At 41.8% G+C, this 22,101-nt stretch overlaps 1 protein-coding gene across 4 annotated transcripts in view; it reads right to left on the minus strand.

The window, feature by feature from the left end:
- Positions 1-22,101, minus strand: part of plce1 (phospholipase C, epsilon 1) — a 130,242-nt gene that overhangs the window by 96,216 nt on the left and 11,925 nt on the right. For all 4 annotated transcript variants that reach the window (XM_033611224.2, XM_078163121.1, XM_078163120.1 and 1 more), the window contains exons 3-6: positions 14,436-14,831; positions 12,175-12,842; positions 11,529-11,939; positions 11,189-11,398 (exon numbers count right to left, since the gene is read on the minus strand). In XM_033611224.2, coding sequence (XP_033467115.2) covers positions 11,189-11,398; positions 11,529-11,939; positions 12,175-12,795 — 1,242 coding nt within the window. In that variant the 5' untranslated portion in view covers positions 12,796-12,842; positions 14,436-14,831. The remainder of the gene's footprint in view (positions 1-11,188; positions 11,399-11,528; positions 11,940-12,174; positions 12,843-14,435; positions 14,832-22,101) is intronic.

The raw sequence follows: 22,101 nt of genomic DNA on the forward strand, positions 1-22,101 counted from the left end.
CACACGCTGCATCTTATTGTCTGGGACAGCCAAGTTAACATTTGCTGAACGGGAGGAAGCGTGTCCTGAAGCTAGACACCATTAACGAGCAGTGCCGGGGAGCCCTGCGAGTCATACTGACAGAAGCCACAGCCATATGGATGATTATCAGAGGTGATTAAGGAGATTTTTAGTGTCATGTTTTCATTCATCATTCTTGGTTCATCCATATATGGAGCAATCAAACAGACTGGATTTCAGGCTGAATCAGAGTTTGTCTTTGGCTACAGAGAAAGGCAGAAAATGTGCTTACTTTGATATTTCAGTGGTCAGTGTTCCTCTTTAATCAACTGCAACCACTGACTGAAGAGGCCGTCTGAGATTTAACTTCAGGAAATTATGTATTCAGTCACTGTTGTTTTTGTGAATCAAATCTAACAGACAATATTTTGGTGATCCGTGCTTTTAAATGGAGCTCCAAATATTGTCAAAAAAAAAAAAAAAAAGGGATGGGTCGATATGCAATTTTGTCACCATGAAGTTGATCATATATCGATTCCCATTATGGGGATAATTGTGGACATTGTGTCTAGCAGCACCCAAACAGACTGCAGGCAACCAACAATAAAAGAGACTCTGCAAAAACAGGCTGTGTACACACCAACATCAAAAAACACCAAAGACCTTATTCATTGATCAGCATATTTGATATCAAAAGACACAATCCCATTTTAAATAAATGAGAAGACCGCCTTTTCAAGATTGTTTGCTTTTCACTGAAAATTATGTTCACTAAAAAAAAATAAGTGTCTGCCTGTGATGCAAAGAAATATCAGTGTCTATAAAATGTGAGGTAGGTGATTCTAGTATGTGCTATTTAAAGAGCTTTAAGCATATTTTGATGATTATCAAAACAGAATAGCAGTTATCTTGGCTAGGATAACCATGACATGAAACTTTGATATTATTCATTCATTCATTTTCTGTAACCGCTTATCCTGTTAGGGGTCGCAGAGGGGCTGGAGTCTATCCCAGCTGACATTGGGCAAGAGGCAGGGTACACCCTGGACAGGGCACCAGACTGTCACAGGGCTGACACATAGACAGACAACCATTCACACTCACATTCACACCTACGGGCAATTTAGAGTCACCAGTTAACCTGCATGTCTTTAGATTGTGGGAGGAAGCCGGAGCACCCAGAGAAAACCCACACTCTACACAGAGGGGCTCCACCCTGGATATGAACTGGGAACCCTCTTGCTGTGAGGCGACAATGCTAACCACTGTGCTACCGTGCCTACCGTTATTTTGATATCATCCCATGCCTAATAACATGTAACAAAACATTTATATATTTTATTTAAAATGTAATTTTAACCACGCAAAAACCTCACTGAGATTACAAGTCTCCTTTTCATAAGTGTCCTGGCTAAGACAGGCAGCTGCACATTAAACAAACACAGTTACAGACAATAAAATTTCAGATCACCTCATGACTATACCAAACACAGGACTCAGGTCAACATATCCTGGATCACATAGAGGCAAATAGCTCAGTCAAGGCGTCTACAGTTTGGCGTACCTTCCTCCACCTCCTTCAATCTATTTTTGAAAACACTTGAAGAGACCAGTTCTCCTAGAACCTAAATTAGTCTGCTGCAGATTTCAAGCTGCAGGAGCAGCAAAGCCCTTTTTCCCATTTTAAGATGGACGTTGTGGACAGACAGCAAGAGTAACTGTGTGTTCCAATACCCATACTATCACACTATATAGTATACCAGAGAAATATTTAGTATGTCCCAATACGTAGTATGTAAGTATGCCAAAAAAACAGGATGTTCTTCTATATTTGGTCTGATTTTGCAGAAGGCAAGCCAGCATGTTTTTCTGGATATTTTGACCCACAATCCTCTGCGCAGCCGACAATGTGTCACACCCACTGAGCCTTCAAGAGATGACAGCTGACTGACAGCTGTTTGACAGCTGACTGACAGCTGATTGACAGCTGTCAAAAGTCGCAATGACGGATGATGGCTCATTCAAGTAACTGATGACCAGTCACATAGTAACAATAGGAATATTAATTGTTTAAGTGAACAAAATAATCAGAAATATTACAAACAACAATAGGATGTACGCAACTGTGAGAATAAAAATGACCGAGAAATGCACATGTAAGTTCACTGTCGTAAATATAATACGTTAAAATATAGAATTTAAAGTTAAACTAGATACATTGCAAAGTAACAACAGCAGATCTCTCCGGTTTGATCTTTGTCTATGGCGAATTCGGTTAGTGGCATTTGTTTTATCTCCAAGGAAACAGATATAAAAGCAAGAGGGTCAAAGTTCAGGGTGTAGTATGTCCCAGTTGTGTGCATACTGCATACAACAGTACATACTTTTTGAGGGACCTACTGAAAGTAAAACGAAAAAGTGCGCAATTTGGAATGCACCCTAAGTCTTATGAATATGTCACAGAGCGACTGTAGTAGCTGTCAGCATTTGTCAGATAGAAACTTTTACATAAATATAAAGAAAGCAAATTTAGAGGTCTTTTATATAAAGACATGCCAGTGATGCCAATGGTGAATGACAGCTTTAAGATTTGTAATGAACCTCAATTCAAGAGTGAAGGCATTAAGAGGATGCATGCATATTTAACAGAAGGTCCATCATATCCTTTATGTGTATGAGTCATGATCGTTCTAAGTCTTTTAAACAAGGCAACTAGGCAATTTATAAAAAGTGTCATTAATGACACACAACAACAGTGGAGACTATGCGGGAGGCAAAGGAGATAAAGTGATAATGAACATGTGATCATGACAACTTGAAAAATTAAGTTTGGAAAACATGGCTTGGTGTTATTGGACAGTTTCCAAGTGGGATGGGTTGAAAGCACTTCAGTTAACTTGACTCGAGCACGACCAAAGCACTAATGGGCATAAAAATCTCCCAGCTGGATCAATAGTGGAAACGATGGACAACCATGTTGCACAATATCTCCTGGACACAAGCCTGTGAATATCAAAATCTAATAAGAGAAGTCCTTAACAACTCCCAAAGCACACTCTAGAAAGAGACATTTTTGATTCACTTTCCCAGCAAAGATATTCCCGGATTTGATCTGGCAACGTTCTGGCTTTTGGTACAGTTATAAGAAGAAACACTGAGGGAGACCGGAAAGCATGGAGCCTGCAGGGAGGAAGAATTTATTTCTGTCCCTGAAGACTAGCTGCATCTTCTATAATGGGAAGACATATAAGATATATTTGCAGCCATCCATCTCTCAGCCCCAAAACCAATCAGCCCAAACTGCTGTGGTAAAAGTCCTAAAGTGTGTGTGTGTGTGTGTGTGTGTGTGTGTGTGTGTGTGTGTGTGTGTGTGTGGATGGGTGGGTGTGTGTGGGTGGGTGTATGTTTGTGCCTGCCTGTGTGTGCCTGGTCACTTACCACTTAGCCTGACACCACTTTGAGTTAAATGAAAGGACTCAGCGGGGCTCTAATAGGTAGACTCCACAAAGGCAAACAATAAAATGCTTCTGGTTTTTAAAGACCGTTTGATCCCTATGCCAGGTGTGTGTGTGTGTGTGTGTGTGTGTGTGTGTGTGTGTGAGAGAGAGAGCATTTCACCATTAAACTTGCACAACGTAATGAAACACTTCCTTATTTTGTAATTAACTTCCCCGACACAATAATACACTGATCAGTGCACGGAGGGAATTAAAAACGTTTAATGGGAACACTGACAATTTATTTTGTATTTTTTGTGCTAATTTAGAATATTTTCCATCATGTCCATTTTCCACTATAAATTTTTGTTTTAAAAAACCTATATAAAACATAGGTTCATGGCTTTGCCTTGGTCTAAACCTCCTTTTTGTTTCCACTCCCTATTCTCTCTCAAATAGTCCATGCCTGATTCCCCCCCACCTTGTTTCTCACTTTTCTTCCATGGTAGATTTTCTTCTTTTTCCACTGTTAAAATCTAATTTTCTCCCTTTCTCTCTCCAGTGTGTTACCCTTCCCTCCCTCCTTCTCTCTCCCTCCCTGCTGCCCTGCTACGATCTCTCCTTCATATAATCCTGTGTTCTTTGGCTCGCTTCATTACTTGTAGCAATAAACACACGGGGCCACAGGATACCTCCAGAAAACTCCTCAACATGAGTACTGCAGAGTCAGGCTAACACGCCACATATAGGGGGCCTGTGGAACATGGAGTATGGCTGGAAACAGTGCTTTGTTTTGCGCAATTATGCAATCATTTACGATGTTTGTGCACGGATTGCTGCTTACGTAATACAACTATTTGAACCTACGATCTCCAATTAGCGTGATCAGATGGTTCGGGACGAAAATAAACATGATGTACTTTAAGATTTAACTCAAATGTTGTATTCTCCAATCTCTATGTGCTGTATGCTATCAGATAAAACAGAAACAGAAGGAATATGGTTCCCATTTGTTTGTAATGGGACGCATTCCTGCTTTTTCATAGTTTTTTATGATCCTGATGACAGCCCTGCTACAACTCCACTTATTCACTGCCGCTCCGTGTTCTCAGAGTTTCTCTGGTGACCCCTTACAGGAGTAGCTCAGATGGTGTTTTGACAAGGAAAACGCTGGCAGCTCCCCCATTTTCAACGGGCTCATTATTAAAGCAGCTCTGCCTCGACTTAACTCGGCCCGTATTTCTACAACCACAAAGGACTCATAAAAACACTCTGGCAAACTCAGAAACCACACTGCAGCGTGCACATGAGTACGAGTGTGTGCTTGTATGGCATGAGCGTACGAGCCCCTCTCCACACGTGAGAAACTTTAGACAGCGCTTGGCTCTGTTGTGGCGATGCATGAACTCATAAAAAACACAAATACACATCTGTACATTTATGCACACACATATGCATTATAACTAAGCGCATGTCAGAATCCAATCATGAAAAACTAACACATAATAACAGCACAGTCACAAGCCGGTCAAGTGCCCTCATATCAACCCTGTCTCCTGGAAATTACATTTGTATATTACTGGATTGCATTCATGATTAAGTTGTGGTGACAACCTAATCACTGCCTGGATTATGTTCAAAGACAGTGTCTCTTAAAAAGTCATCTATGTACCATGCTGGACTCGTGGGGAGGTGTTCAGGGTGGATGGTGGACACACAGAGTGCAGGACTGTGACACAAGAATACCAGGTTTGTGTCCACACTCCTGTCTGTGGTTAAGTTTAGGCAACAAAAGCACTTTAGTTCAGTTTAGAGCAAAGATCGTGAGTTAGGTTGAATGTTAAAGAAAAAGGTAATAATAACAAAATAATGCTATAGTCACTACACGTGAAAACTGTATTTCTAGATTGCCTATTAGGGCAGAAAACCAAATGAAATACGTTTTCAGTGAACATTTCACTGGTATGTTCAGCGTCAACATTTTGCAACTCATAATATCCTCATAATATTAATACAAAACAAGGCCCTAGAGTTCTCAACTTCTCAACTGGTAGCACTGGTGCAAACAACTTTCTCAGCTGGTCGAACCAGCGCTGGGCATGTTCCTATCGACTGATTTCCCTGACGTTTAAACCGAAGTTTAAGCTTAGACTAGTTGACTAGTCTTAAAGTAGGAAGATATTCAGAAAACAGTCAAAACTGAGCGCAAAATTGTGTATGAGACATTTGGAATCATTAATCACATTTTTCAATCGCCAAATTGCATTTTAAATGATACTGCAATATGGGACTCTTTGCACTGTGTATTATGAACATTACACATTATCCTACAAGACATGACAACAACTCAATATATAAAATCAACATACAGCCAAACCGTGCTGGTTTTACGATCAGTGTTGGGGGTAATGTGTACCACATTACAGTAATATATTGCTTTTTAGCAGTAACAAAATAATAGAACGTGTTACTGACAGGATTTCGGTGTCACGTAATGCGTTACCACACAAATAAACTGTTAATTGTTTTCATTTTTCATTTATCCACACTGATCCACACCGCAATACTCCCACCAGTGTGATAGACATATATAAGTGATGTTAGTATATGTTGGATCTTTTTCTTCATTCACATCCCCAACAACTGCAGAGCAACTCTAGCACACAGTCTCATTCTCATGCTTAACACTCTCCGGTGCTGCTGTAGCCAACTGGCACACCAGGAACCAGCAGTTGGGTCCTTCAGCACCGGTGTATTTATTTGCGCTCATCATAGTGATTTACTCGCACACTATTCTGTTTGTTGTGCTAACCTCAATATTTTTTTATTATGTTTCATATCATAGGCAGACACATATTTATCCATATCTTATAATTATTAGGCTTTGATCCTCTGCCTGACCCTCCTTGTACCCAAGGCTGTTCATTTATTTTAAACGGTCTAGGCTATCTAACTGTTCTAGATCATCACAGTATTATTAATATTAGCAGAGCCTTTAATACGTAGTGGTTACAACTGTATGTAAATGCATTAATGAGTCAGACCTGCATCAATGGATTTGAAATGAACTGTAATTAACTGGAGCCTCTGTGCTTTAATTACTGGCTGTAAAACAACATGACATTCATCCATTTAAAATGCCTATTATATTATCATTCTGGCGAAAATTACAAAAAGTAATGTAATAAATAACTTATTAAGCCACACAGAGAGTTTTATTGTAAAGTAACTTACGACTTTTAAATGAAGGTAACTAGTTATATGTAATTAATTACATTTTGAGAGGCACTTGCTCCACACTGTTGCTCCACTACTTCATCACTTTTTTCACCTTGCTATTGCCTGGGCAATCAGATCAAAAATGTGTTATTTTTGTTTGTTTGTTTTCCCTTGATTTATTTCACTCCGGTGTTGATAAAATTATTAGCTAATAGATGCCTGTTCTTTATGAAGCAACATTTGACTACGAAGACATGACACTTCAGTACAAATTATCGTTAATATATAATTTTTGTTATTTAAAGAATAAGTTTAAACAACTAGTACGGTGCTGGGTTACTGGAGCTGCTCTATTAAACAGATATTACTATAAAGTTGTAATAAAAATCACAATTCTCTACAGTGAAGTTGCAATAACACCTGGTCTATCCGCTGGTAATGTTGTGCTGTTAGTAATAATAGTTATTGGATGTAACTTCAGTTGTATGTGTACGTGTACTACAAGTAGAGTAAGTGGGGTTAAGTAGAGCTTGGACACAGCCAAAGACATGACCAGATTATGACAGTTTATAAAAAAGCAGCGCAGTGACACAGACGTTTCACACACAAGAAGTGTGTATTGCGTACCCCACAATCCACATGGAACCTGTGTTAGATCCTTTTATGTGGACCAGCTCTGACTCTAGCCCTTTTTAAATAGGAATTGTGCAAATTTGCAGGAAAGCCCAATCAGTCTTTTTTCAGCATTGGCAGTATAAAAACAAAATCGGGGAGTGTGGCAAAATGCCGCCTACCTACTTTTGTTTAGAATGTGGCGTGAACAGTGAAGTGGAAGGGAAGCTGTGGCTGGTCAGTCCTTCGGCGATTCTCTCGTAAGTCGGCCGATTCTTCACTGTCCCCGTCATCTGACGGTTAATTGCCGCTTCATTTGCGAGGACAAGGAGGGCACGCAATTCCTTGTCTCCTCAGTTGCTCATCTTTACAGTGTCTGTCAGGTTTGTGTTTCCCTCTTGCTACTAGCTGTTTGCTAATTCCTGCAATCAGCTGTTTCCTGTTTATCCACCACCAGTGGGTCACACATGCGGCGTCATCAACAGCTCGTCCCACAAGTCATCAACAGCCCCTCCCGTGGCGGAAGAACCCCTCGTTCTTTTTATACCAAAAAGGTTCCGCCAATATGTCTACCCTACAAGGCGGAAAATTGGGCACCTCGGATCAACTCGCCAATCCGTCTCTGTGTGTCTAAACGCTCACAGCTTGCCAGCAAAACGGCCCAATATTTGCCGAAAATCTGGCAGTGTAAAAGGGGCTTCTGTCACTGTTAGTATTGACTTCAGTTTGCATCATGCACTTGCCTGAATGCGACCACGTGATATTTTATCTCGCACACTCACAAAAAAAGGTCGCATATGAAACCATTTTGGTCCAGTTTGAGCCCTGGAAAACTTTATGTTTCCCTAAAAACACATCTGCTATTTCATATTATTTGTGTATGAACCCTGTTTACAGGAGATGGCTAGTAGACATAGTCACTCTGCTAATATTTACCTAATAATTGGTTTACAAACATACAGTATTTCTTGTGACAATTATACACAGCAGAGAAGTTAGGTAGAAATGTGCTGCTTGGCATTACAATATAATAAACTTGGTCTTGTTATTCTGCAGCTGCATGTGTCTTCAGGGCACTGGATTTCAGGCTCCATGTGTTTTGAGTTCTTACAGGAAAAGGAGGGAGAAGATAACAAAAAACAACAGGAGAGTATCCTGAGTGATGCTGCTGATAAAGTCTTCACAGATTCTCATAATGTTTGCACCCCTCACGCTAACAAGCATGACTTATGACCGACAAAATGACTCCTGCTGAAAGGTAGCAACAAGCAGTATTTTTACCGAATTGCGCCTGCCAAGGTTGCTCAAGCCGAACAGCCCCTGTGAGAGGTTTTTCGTGTTTGTAAAAACACTCTCTTTTGCTTGGAAACTTGATAATAACACAGCAACGTCCCGGTCTCCTCTCTGTCTGTCCCCCTCGGTCTCTTTTCCTCCATCCTCCATCTCTCTCTGACTTTCTCACTCTGTCTTGCTCATTTACCTTCTCTCCAATTTCCATGGCTATAACTTTAATGCAGATGCCAACTCTGCTCAGTCCATTTACACACACGCACACACACACACACACACACACACACACAGAAGGACCAGTCATTCAGTCTGTCAGTAATACGGGGAGCAGAACTAACAGAGAATAAATCATTTTTCCGCAGCAGGGGCCTACCCTGAACAAAGAGCCTGTGTGTGTGTGTGTTTTTGAGGTGTGTGTGCATGTGTGTGTGTGTTGGTCTATTAACATATTCCTTGAGCAAATTATTCATCTCTCATGCATAACAGGCGTAACATTTCAACCCAAACAGAGCGGAGCAAAAGCCAAGAACAATTTTCCTCCATTGAAGCAAAAATCAATCAAGTCATACTCCTGTGCCACTGCAGCTATTGAGCATTGCACATTTTCTTGTGGCAGAGAAAAGAGAGTTTGAGAAGCAAACCACATATTAAACCCGATGCCTTATCATCTGTGGAAAATCCACATCACTTTAAAGCATGTGAAGAATAAGCACATTACAGCTCGAGGCGCAACGTCAGTGATGTAAGGCCATGAACACCATAAAGACTGAATGCCTCCCACTGCAACACATTTCCTAAACTCTTAAAAAGGCAACCTTAATAACCCTTGGCTTAGGATGATTATGGAAAAATGTTTAATTGTGTTGATTAACACTGTAAAGTTACTTGAAATCCTTTTGTGTTGGTACAGTTCTTTCTTAAGCGGAGCATGTTAACAGTGGCCTGGGTGAGACAAATAAACTAGACCTGAGAAGTTCACTGCACTGCTGTCCTGAACCTACATGAACCAACTTTTACGACACATTAAAGTCCTTGAGATATGAAATGCTTCTATTGTGCATTTATATTAAAAACTTTCACATTACAGGGCTTAATGCTCAACTTGATTTTTCCTCAAATCCAATCGTTCTGCTTAGACTTTTCACATTCATGTTTGAAGTGACCCATATCTGACATCAGTGTGAACTGATCTCTGTCCTGACAACACCTCACATGTGCACTGAAACACCAACAATAAATGCACATTTACAAAACTGGCACATAGGAACAATATTAAAGATACAGCGGTGCAAGTGTACATATCCCGAACGACTTGCTGCAGAAGTCAGGTGACAATTTTTCGTATGTTGTGAAGAGGACTGCCCACTGTTCCAAACAGAAGCACGTGGCGAATTAATATGCAGAGTAAAATTATCAGACCCTTCTTTGTTTTCAGGATATGCAGCTGTCATGAAATGGGACATTTCTCAGACTACTGAGGCATTGGGATACGAAACGTAAAACCTGAGAAGAAAAAAGGAATGCCAGAGATGTAGCTCTTTTAGCAGCCGAAGCTGGTAGTGGGCGCAGATAAATCAGTGTTGGTGGGGCCGCAATGTGAAGGGTTTCATGGAGGAACAGTTTCTCCAAAACTTCACTCCAATATCTCCATCAGCATCTCACAACAATGCTGTCAAAGCATAAGGCAAACCAAAGCCCTGATTACACATAAAGTGATTTAGCAGCTGGAGGTTCCTTTTTGTAATTGTTTTTAATGAGAATGAAGCTTTTTGCTCGGTGTTTTTGTGTTGCGACACCCCTGGTGTTTTTGCACTCTAAGCGCACAGCATCTTCTTCCGAGCACTCTGAACTCGTCGAGTTGAAAAAACTTTAACCCAAAGCGTAAAAACGGCCCATGTCATCTCTTTCTTCATCTTTTTTTCCACTGTCCAATCAGATGATTCAAGCAGAGTAGGGCCTTCTGTGGTGGTCATGATAAGAGGTCTACAGTTGGTAAACAGTGGAGGAGAAACTGGTGGTAGTGGTTGCTGGATACCCAGAGCTATACAGCCCGAAATTGACAGCAGGTTGTCAAATTGCCCGAGTCATCCTAAAATATGCCTGGAAACAGCCATCATCGAGGAGAAGCTCCTGGACCAACTGGTGGTACTCCCCATGATCCACCCTCTTTTTTAGGGTCTCATGTACCCACACAGATCTCCGTTTCCCTGCACCCAAAAAACTATTTGCTGACAGCCTCTCACCCTCAACCAGAGCTGGACCCTCTGCCCGTCTATTTTTACGTGAGTCCATGGTTGCAAAATTGAAAAGGTGCAGCGAGCTTTTTTTCACTAGTGGCATTTAATTTAGTGGCACACCTTGTGTTTTGCAACCTGCAAGACACTTTCTGTGTGATCAACGCCTAACCCATGGCCAACGTGACCAGTGATCAGATATGTATCGGATTTAGTACCACATATGAAAGTAACCCAGATGTGACTGTAAATAATCAGATTTCTGTGTCAACACAACTCCTAAAAAAATATGATCTGTGTCACATGAGAGGAGAAAAATAACTCAGATTTGGACCACATTTGCTTGTAATGTTAACAGAGCCTTAGTGTGTGTTGTCTGTGTATTCACTCTCTTACCAGCTGTAGCTTTACTCCAACATAACGCAGTATCTCCCCGCAGGCTCTGAATTCTTCTCCCATACCACGCATTACGATTGGCCACACATCCTTCTTGCTGGGTTGCCATATCCTGTAATTAACAACCACCTCCCAGACCTCCTCTGAGATGTGTCCTGACGGCAGCGTCTTGACAATCGCTCTGGTTCCAGTACACACTGACTTGGTCATCTTACGGAGAAGGAAAGTATTTCAGGATCAAGATATCAACTGAACACCCAGATGCCAAGACACAAATTCTACATGACACCAAAATTGTTAGTCATAAAACCAACAGGAAAGGAGTGTTGCACATAAATACCTTTTGATTATTCTTGTAGAAGCGCCTCACCAGGACAGTGGACCGCTCTTTACGGTTCCTAATAAACTCTGTGTTATCCAAGAGCCCCTCCCCATCCCCCTCATCACTGCTGCTGTCCTCGCTGCAGTTCCTGGTCACTCCTGAGGATGACGTCTCATCATGCCTCAGGTTTGTCCTCATACTTTCTAGAGATGCTCGTCTCAGAAACAGTTTCTCCAAGGAGTATTTGTCAACCCTGGGCCTCCTGTTGAGCCTCTCTAAACTTGAGTAGCCATCTTTGAGATGGCGCCGGTGAATGTGTCCATTCTGCTGATGCTGGCGGTGCTTGGGAAGGGGGGAATTACAGGGAGAGGACACCACAGAGCTCGGTTCACTGGATGGACTGCAGTGGGGTGAGAGGCAGGGTGATATCTAGGAGCAGAAAACATGACAAATTAAAATAATCTTAATGTTTCTTTACAGCAAAAATAGCTTGAATGGGCTTTCTAATGGGGACAAATATTTAATTTACATTATAAAATTTGTGATGTTTGCTTATTTCATGTTAAAAACAAGCACTTCGAGGACAGAGAACACATAACACAGCCTTGATGTAGCAGCTAAATGTATATAGGTAACCAGGGTGACCAACTTCCTCCCACATTACCTTGTGGAAAGCCAGCATAGACACAGGCAGGCTGCTGCGGCGAATGTGTCTCTGGTTGGGTTGCGAGGGGCTGGGGCAGAGGCGACGACTGTGAACAGGGCTGGAGCTGGGGCTCGGACTTGATCCGGAGCTGTGGCAACAATAGATGTTTGGACTTGTGTAAAGGCTAGACAGAGTGCAGGAGCAACGGGCGCTGCCAGTTCTGTTTCTGCCTGCATCCACGCCCTCCCCAGGGGTGTCCAGCTGGCACGGAGATCCCTCTGAACTTTTCCCAGGTATCGGCATAGCTGTGTTAGTTATTCCATCAATTCTCTTGCCAGCCTTTAGCTCTGGATAAAGTTTCGCCGCAGCACTCGAGAGTTTTGATCTGTACTCCAAACACTCGTATCCCTCGTCCAAAATTGCCACTTTCCCACTGTCACATGGCAACTTCCTATACAAGAGGAGGGAAGGGCTGCTCCGCTGTTTTGAATGCCACAGTTGGTCCAAGTGTTGCCGCACTTCCTGGCTGTCATTTGCGTGTCTCGCCTCTCTGCTGGGTCTGCTCCCAGTGGATGGGGGTGTAGCACGCTGAGCCAGAACTACAGCCTCGACCTGTGTCTGATTTTCCTCAGTAGACATCTCGTGTCCCTGGAACGTTCTGCTTTAGCCTTTGTTTTGCTGCAGCTCTGAAAATAAGCAACACTTTGTTGTTGATGACAGTTAAGCAGGAGAAATGTAACCAATCAGCATTTAGAAGATTTAAAGACATAGTTGGGAACTTTTATAAAGAACATCTATTGGTCATATTGGCTGAAACTGTCACTATATTCACACCGCTAACAGCATTACTGCTTGTGAATGAAAACAACCAATCAGAGCAAACGAGTCTCTAATACAGCTGTCAATCATGTCAGTCATGCTCACTGACAGACATGTGGAATCTTAAGCCCAGTTCAGACCAAAGATTCGCGATGACACGAGTTGAAATATGCAACTACTTGCAATGCCTTGTTCTGCAACTTTCTGAAAACCTGCCGGATCACACCAATGCAACTAAATGAGATGGTGTATCATCTCTATGCAACAACTCTCCGTACCTCTGCTCTGTTTGCAGCTTTTCAGGTTTATTTTGTGGCTGAATTTACTTTGTAGCTTCTTAAAATATGAATGAGAACAGTGATAGTGAGATACTGGATACAGCTGCATTTGTAGTAGTGATGAAACGGCGAAAAACGGAAACAAAATGAGCATTAGATGAACTGTATTCATTCTAAATACGCCACAATAATATTAAAACACACCGACTGCGGTCTTTTTGACTCTACCAGCAGACTTCACTACAAGCTGACTGGCTGTAGAAACAGGAGACACGGTTTACGTTGTAAAACCATCCGCTGGCAATTTGACCAGCTGAGTTGCAGGTGACACCAACAGCCGGCTTGAGTCGAGCTCAGATGGCCAGTTCACACTGCTGCAACATTCTAAAACAGTTTCATCTCATCGTAAATCATTGGTCTGAACTGGGCTTAAGAGGGAAATGGCAGTTAGTGGCAGTGAACACAGACTACATAAGGTTATCTTACTGACTTCATTATCTGTGCGTCTGTCCATGAGCATCAGTGGGTCACAGAAATTAAAGCTACGTTAGCGGCGTTAGACTCCCCGACTCTGATTGGTTGTTTTCAGTTGGCCGCATGAATTCTCGCAAATGCCATTAGAGGCAGAAGAAGGAGGGGGAGTGACATAATTTTCTTCAGGTTATCTGTCTCATGTACTTCTTTCAGAATATAGTGACAGTTTCAGCAAATGCAACAAAAAATTGTTTTCATAAAAGTGACCAACAACTTTAAGTCCTTTATCTATCTAAAACTAGTTGCATCAGACTGCATTTGTGATGCAAGCATCAGTCAATTACATTTCTCTAGGACTCTCTTAATCCCTTACATTTGAGGAGACGTCTTCCGTCTCAATTAGTGGCTCCATAGAGCAGCAAGAGGAAATGAAATTTGCAGAGGAAATGAAATTTGCAGACTTCAAAACCCCATATATTATGTAAGGTGACAGCAGCGTCACGTTTGTAACTCAGATGGTCTGGATGACTAATGATAGTGAGTCCCTGCATGGAGCACATATTCATTAATATATCTACATTGTTTCAGCTGTGTGGGATTAAAGCACATCTCTCTGTTGCAGCTCCACACTGTGGCTGATTGACTGAATGAGTAAGTGACTCACTATCATCAGCACCAAACCTTCTGTATTTCAGTTAAAATACTTACTTAGATGATGAGAGCGATCCACTTCAGGTCATGCTACATAACAGTCCCAAGCTTCTCTCTCAATTTCAGTGTACCATCATGGTCATAGGCCTGCGCTGGGGCAAATAATGACTTCAGCTTCCAGTGACCTCTTGAGTGACTAAGACAACATGTCCATACAGAGTGTGCTCTGTGTGTGTGTGTGTGTGTGTGTGTGTGTGCGTGTGCTGTAGAAACAGAAGCTTGTGCAGCTGTACAAATGGCCAGATAGAGAGCCCACGGAGGTGACCCTGGAGGACTGAGGAATTTCCTTGATAGTCACAGTCACAGCTCACAGGGCCATGTGTGTGTGCCTGTGCGCACTAGCCCTGACTGGTCCTGACATGTATCTGTGCCATGGTTATCCATCTGCAGGTCCTGAGAGAGAAAAAAAGAAAGAGAAACACAGACACACCAATCATTATTCAAAGCAATTTCCACTGTATTTTTAATGTGCAATTAAATAAATGCTCAACATTACTGCCATCAAAGCTTATTCAAAGAGGATTAAGTGAGAAAGCAACAAACTTTAAGATTGAGTTAATAGAACCATGGATGAAACTGAAAGAAACACACGAGAAACACATTTTACTAACTTTAAAAGACTTTTTCTCATTTCCTTCTGTGCTCTCTTCTTTCATCACATCAGCTTTCTTATCTGAAACTATTCAGCCAAATCACCAGACACAGCGTGAGCCATTGTGACCGAAGCAACTGAAACAACAAATACTGAGTTTAAGCGGGAAAGAGAAAAATGAGGGAAGGAACAACACTCATGTTATACCCATAAAAAATACCAACTTTCTGGGGCAATGAGAATAAAACTATAAACAGCACATTTATCCCAATTTCCTGAGATGATGTATGAGCTATGGCACGTGTTATGTGCTTAATCCCTCAGTGAAGTAGTGTGTTGGAGAAAGAGTATGGATTAACACCATGGAAAAACTTCAAGGGAGTCATATCAACATCAATGTGGTCTAAAAATTGGTTCCCATAACTAGACTGCCCACAGTTATCTAGCATCACCATGAGATATTTTTTCTGGATAATAAGAAAAACTGTGTTGGACTGGTGCACTGCAACTGTTATCTTGAAATCTCCACGATGTGATGTCAGTGTAAATAAAGATAAAAATAGGGGGATGCTGGTGGCTTAGGAGTTATTGTGATGACCATGAACTTGACAATTGCAGAGTGACGTTTGAACATGTTACTCCCCATCTCTTTCTCTCCCCTTGTTCCCTGTTGTCTCTCTACTATCTACTATCTAAAAAGGCACGAAATGTTCCCCAAATATTAAAAAACACAACTTTGGATTAAAATTAGAAGCATTGAAATTAAAATTCAGTTGAAAAGAAGGATTCCATAAGGTGTAAGCAAAAGTAATTAATTTCACTAGTTGGATTTCCACCCAAATGTAGAGCAAATTTTAACCAATTTATCAGAAAATTAACAAAAGAAAATGTGAATTTAAATGCTTTTCCATCCACTACTGTCCAACAACAACAACATCAAAAAATAAATGGGTTATACGATATGATACTTGTTAATGCTGCATGACAACCACTGATGCAACCTGCCACAGTACTCTTAAAAAATGGCACAGGAAAGGCACTGGAGTAGCGCCCAGCGCCCAATCTCGCATTTTCCAGTAGGTTAAAGACGCAGCATGTGTATAGCCCCTAATTTCCAGGGCTGGTACCTGCAGTTATTCCACAGGCTAGTTAATAACATGTCGGGCAGGAAATCCAAAGTGTGGGATCATTTTGAGAAGGTGAAGGACGAACCCAAGGTGATATGTAAACTCATCTTCATTGGTCGACTACAAACATGACGCATCATCTGAAACATGGAAGTAGCTACATGCCCATTAGCCACTTAGCACAATCATTACTGCTTTGTCGACAGTGTCATTAACAGGCGGCTCGCTCAGTGTGTGACGTGCACTTGTAGATAAAATATAGGCCTATATTAATGAAGGTTCATTAGTACGGTTTTGTATTTCTCTGTAATGTAGCACAGTGTTAACAATGTTACTGATACTATTCTTTCTCACATCTTCAATACAAACCATTTTGTTTCCCCCGCCTAAAATATATAATTTAATAATTACATTAATACCGTAAACAGACTAGTCGACTAATGGCCCTAAATGATTACTATTGGTCGACTACGAATATTCTTAGTCAGGGGCAGCCCTAATTCTAACCCGTGGCCCTTTGCTGCCTGTCATCCCCCTTTCTCTCCCACTAGTTCTAGCTGCCCTATCAATAAAGTCAAAAACGCAATATAAATGACCTTAAAAAAAAACAACTAATATTACAGCTATATGCACTTCGAAGAGTTCTGGTAACAGTGCTGTGCGCATGACCGTGTTAAAAGCCTTCCAGAGATGATGAAGAGAGGTATGTCATTATTTATTCACCAAAGCGCACAAAGCGCATAAAACAGTTGGATGAAAACACACCTAATGTTATCTGTAACAACATGTTTTGAGCTTGAAAGCCAGTTAATAAATACAGACGTTATATACAATCAAATATTGATACTCCCCTAAACTTTCCTCCTACTCATCCACAAACACTGGCAATGTTATCAAGGCATTTGACTGCAATTATCACAATCAGCTTATTTATTTTTGATGTTGTCCAGCAGTCTTGAAATACACGTCTCTTGTCTTTAATGAAAGCTCTTACTGCTAAAAAGGAAGCAATTATGCAAACTCAGTCTGCAGAGTGCCAGCTGGAGAAGAGAAAAGGCAAGGATGCCTATGAAACCAAACAGTCCACTTTTAGTCGCTGCTTTTCATCAAACACAGCTCTACAATAAACAGGAAATTATGTCTCATATCCAATATCTCAGAAAAACTGACTTAATTTCAATTATTCTGTCTAGATCAATCTATCACTCTGGTAGCTGCATTAATCAGAGCTGGGTAGACAGTAGTTTTGCACCCTGCTTGCACGAAATACATCCATAATAGAGACACTCACCCACAACATGTACGCATACTAATTGTGTGGTTCTGGTATCGTCAACAGTGGCCAGCAATGTATAAATCCAAAAACTAGTGCCTGAAACCTCATAATTAGAGCGACCACAGCACTATGTCCCTGCCAAAGTGCGTGGGCCACCGAAGGAATGTGGGACCGACCAGGGAGGGAGGACTGGCAACATTTTTCGTGCATGTGTGTGTTATACAAATAGGGAGGAAAGGGCACAACTCATTGATACATGGTAAATCATGCAGTCAAAGCATTCTGGTGCCCAACACCACCCACATGCTCAGACACACACATTTATCAAGGTGTCTGCGCTGGGTGTCTGCAGCCTCTTTTCAAGGCTCTGTGCTACATTCACACAGACAAGACTTAAGCCAAAGGGATGAAACAGACAAGTGCTCCATTCATAAGCTCACAGTGACATCTAACCTTCATATGTCTTCCTCTACTTTGCAGCTTAGCTTCTGCCTTTTGACAACACTGATTTGATAGCTCAAAAAAAAGACTCAAGACTTTTAGAGGTAGCACTGCTTGAGTTATGCTCATTTTGTGCAATGCCAAAACACTAGAGTTCCACACATAAGGGCTAGGAATGCATGATATCGGCATCGTTCGATACTGGCTTTAAAATATCGGAATTGGCCAACATGCTCTTATTTTGCACAATGAATAAATATTACTTACACTGACAAGCATTGCATTTCATGTCTTCATCTGCTGGTGGACCATCACAATAAGAGTATACATGCGTAATATGATACTAATCCCACTACAGAAGAGACTTAAGGATCACTAAAATTATTTAGGGAAAAAAAGTGGATATATAGATACTGGTATTAGTGTGGTCATGAGAACCGATACTTCGGTACCAAGTCGATGCAAACATGCAAACATACACTGCCTGGCCAAAAAAAAAGTCGCCACCTGGATTTAACTAAGCAAATAGGTACGAGCCTCCTATTGGATAATTACTGCATGGGCGATTATCTTTCAGCTGGCAACAAGTTATTTAACCCCAACTGGTGCAATGAGTTGCTTCTCATTTCCTAAACAACCATGTCGAAAGACACATCCCGTGGTCGTGGAAAAGATGTTAGTCTGTTTGAGAAGGGTCAAATCATTGGCATGCATCAAGCAGAGAAAACATCTAAGGAGATTGCAGAAACTACTAAAATTGGGTTAAGAACTGTCCAACGCATTATTAAAAACTGGAAGGATAGTGGGGACCCATCGTCTTCGAGGAAGAAATGTGGCCGGAAAAAAATCCTCAATGATCGTGATCGGCGATCACTTAAACGTTTGGTGAGATCAAATCGAAGAAAAACAACAGTAGAACTCAGGGCTATGTTTAATAGTGAAAGTAAGAGCATTTCCACACGCACAATGCGAAGGGAACTCAAGGGATTGGGACTGAACAGCTGTGTAGCCTTAAGAAAACCACTAATCAGTGAGGCTAACCGGAAAAAAAGGCTTCAATTTGCTAGGGAGCATAAAGATTGGACTCTGGAGCAATGGAAGAAGGTCATGTGGTCTGATGAGTCCAGATTTACCCTGTTCCAGAGTGATGGGCGCATCAGGGTAAGAAGAGAGGCAGATGAAGTGATGCACCCATCATGCCTAGTGCCTACTGTACAAGCCTGTGGGGGCAGTGTTATGATCTGGGGTTGCTGCAGTTGGTCAGGTCTAGTTCAGCAACAGTATGTGCTCAAAGAATGAGGTCAGCTGACTACCTGAATATACTGAATGACCAGGTTATTCCATCAATAGGTTTCTTCCCTGATGGCACGGGCATATTCCAAGATGACAATGCCAGGATTCATCGGGCTCAAATTGTGAAAGACTGGTTCAGGGAGCATGAGACATCATTTTCACACGTGGATTGGCCACCACAGAGTCCAGACCTTAACCCCATTGAGAATCTTTGGGATGTGCTTGAGAAGGCTTTGCGCAGCGGTCAGACTCTACCATCATCAATGCAAGATCTTGGTGAAAAATTAATGCAACACTGGATGGAAATAAATCTTGTGACATTGCAGAAGCTTATCGAAACAATGCCACAGCGAATGCGTGCCGTAATCAAAACTAAAGGTGGTCCAACGAAATATTAGAGTGTATGACCTTTTTTTTTGGTGGTGACTTTTTTTTTGGCCAGGCAGTGTACGTTGATACCTGTTTTTTTCGGTAACGTAAGTACCGGATACAACTTTGCCCTCAGCAAGCCGTGTCGATTCCTGTCAGAACTGACAGGGGCAGTATACGTGCGTCAGTCGGTGCCAAAGATGAGTGCCGAAGAAGAACGCCTGTTCTCCATCGTCTTCGCTAGAAACAATGGCTTTTACAAGTGCTACTGGAGGGGGTGTCATTGGCTTAGTGGTGGAGCAGGCACCCCATGTACAGGGCCGTTGCCGCAGCGGCCTGGGTTCGGATCTGGCCTGTGGCCCTTTGCTGCATGTCATCCCCCCTTCTCTCTCCCCCCTTCACGCTTACCTGTCCTGTCCATTAAAGGCAAAATGCCCAAAACAAAAAAAAAAAAAAAAAAAAAGTGCTACTGGAGCCACAACACCTCGGCTTGTCGAAAAGTCTGGTAGTAGGATTCGTGTAGGCCTCATTTACACCACAAGAAAAAATAGAAGAGACACCGATTGTTTGCGTGAGTTGCGAGCGAATGGTCGCGGTATTCAACAAAAAACACTAGTTTGCGTGTGTTGTGACCTCTTTTTTTTTCCGCATTATGTCCACAAGAGTGCAAACTAATACAAGGAAACATACTTGTATATGTATTAATACAAGGAAACGTAACTACTTGTAGGTATTTTTATTTCAACATAAACGTCTTTGAAAACATTTACATACCTACACATTAAAACACATAAAACAATTATCTGTAATATTACATTATAAACGCTCTCGCTCGCCCCCCCTCTCTCACCCGTGGCCACACCGCCCGCGGAAGCGCTGTGAATAGCCTCGAAGCACCGGACCGTGACCAGCTCGCGCCCTGCAGCGATCATTTCGGCGTCTGGTCTATTTTCTGCGCGAGCCACGAGCGAATGTGTCAAGCCGGGTGACGGAGACAACAGCTGGGAGCAGAACCGCTTGTCAACCAGGCTGGAGAAATGCGCGCCTGATGGGAGATATGATACTTGAGACCATCTTGGCATCACTCCAGCCATGATGCAGCAATCCATTACTTAAAATAAATGTGGGCCAGGGGGCGTAAAGGGGAAGAGAAATGGCCCCTTCCCTACTTCCTACCCCCTTACTTCCAGCACCTTTGCTCAGACCACACCCACCTATAACTCAGCGTTCATTTTAATCTCAGCTACACACCTGTAAAGTTTCAAGACTGCATCTTGCAGGGTTGTGACACTATCACAGTGACACAATCTGTCCACACACAGATGTATAAACACCTGGTAAAGTATTCCAAACCACATCTGTGGTAGTTCCTGCTAAAATAGGTGTCACCAGGACCACATTTCACCAGGATGACACATACATACACTTGTAGTAACTTTGTCATGGTTACACATCAAAACATTTTGCAGCACGCCAACACTGTAAAATAAGGCTGATGGAGGGTACAAACAGGATTTGTTGCCTTTTATAAAGCAGATCTGGGAAGACAGGGTAGACAGGTTCGGGGATCATGGGATGTGCATAATATCTGCTTTTAATATCCCAGTGACCTGTTTTATATAAAAATAGAATTTAAAAAATAATCCACAATGTTCCCTGCATAGTATTAATAAAGTTTATCTTATTTAATGAATAATAATTCGTACCAAAACGAACCCCAAACTTTAAAAAGACACACACTTGCAGCGTATTAGCGCACATTATTTAACTGACTACAAGTTCCAAGGTAAATAATAGATTTCAGTTGCACAATCTCTGTGACTGAAACTGAAACACGTGGGAGCTGCTTCCCTGGAGCTACACTCCAGATTAAAGTGAGAGACACATCAAGACTTCTGACACACTAATATGCTGAAGAGGTTTCTCTTCACCTCAACCAAAATATAACGAGGCCCATTTCATCTCAATGTTTGAATGTTTGAGGGGTAAAAAATCTCCACCTCAGCTGAGGGAATCAAATCAGTTTTCAAAAGCCCATATCCTTATCAGCAAAATCAGCATTCATGTGAGTTTACATTTTTTAGTACTGACAGCCCACCCTGATCCAAAACAGGAGGAATCTCACCTGCATGTGTCACAGTCAACGAACAGGTTGAACCAGATATATCAAAAGTTGACAAAGTATATGTGCAAAGCCTTCAGCCACTGCATGAGATGAACAATATCTCTCCCCAATGCCTGTGTCTTATGAGACTCTCACTTTCTGCCATCAAATCATAAATAAAATACAATAAGAGTAGTCTACCTTTCTGTGTACCTGTGAGGACATGTCTATATTCTTAATTACCTGAAATCACGCGTGAAGTTTGGTATGCATGAACATGCCAATAAGCTTGGGCGTAGATCAGCAACCATAGCACAGGCAAGTCCTACCAACCGAAACGACTGGGAGGAGCAATGAGAAACGAAAGTACGGCAATGTGCAGACAAGATGCAATAAAAAACATGGAAAACAACAACGTTCTATTTGGGAACCATCTGTGTTCATCGTCTGCTGTTTCAGCT

This window comes from Epinephelus lanceolatus, chromosome 21 (assembly GCF_041903045.1).
Source record: "Epinephelus lanceolatus isolate andai-2023 chromosome 21, ASM4190304v1, whole genome shotgun sequence".
In the NCBI taxonomy this organism is placed as follows: Eukaryota; Metazoa; Chordata; class Actinopteri; order Perciformes; family Serranidae; genus Epinephelus; species Epinephelus lanceolatus.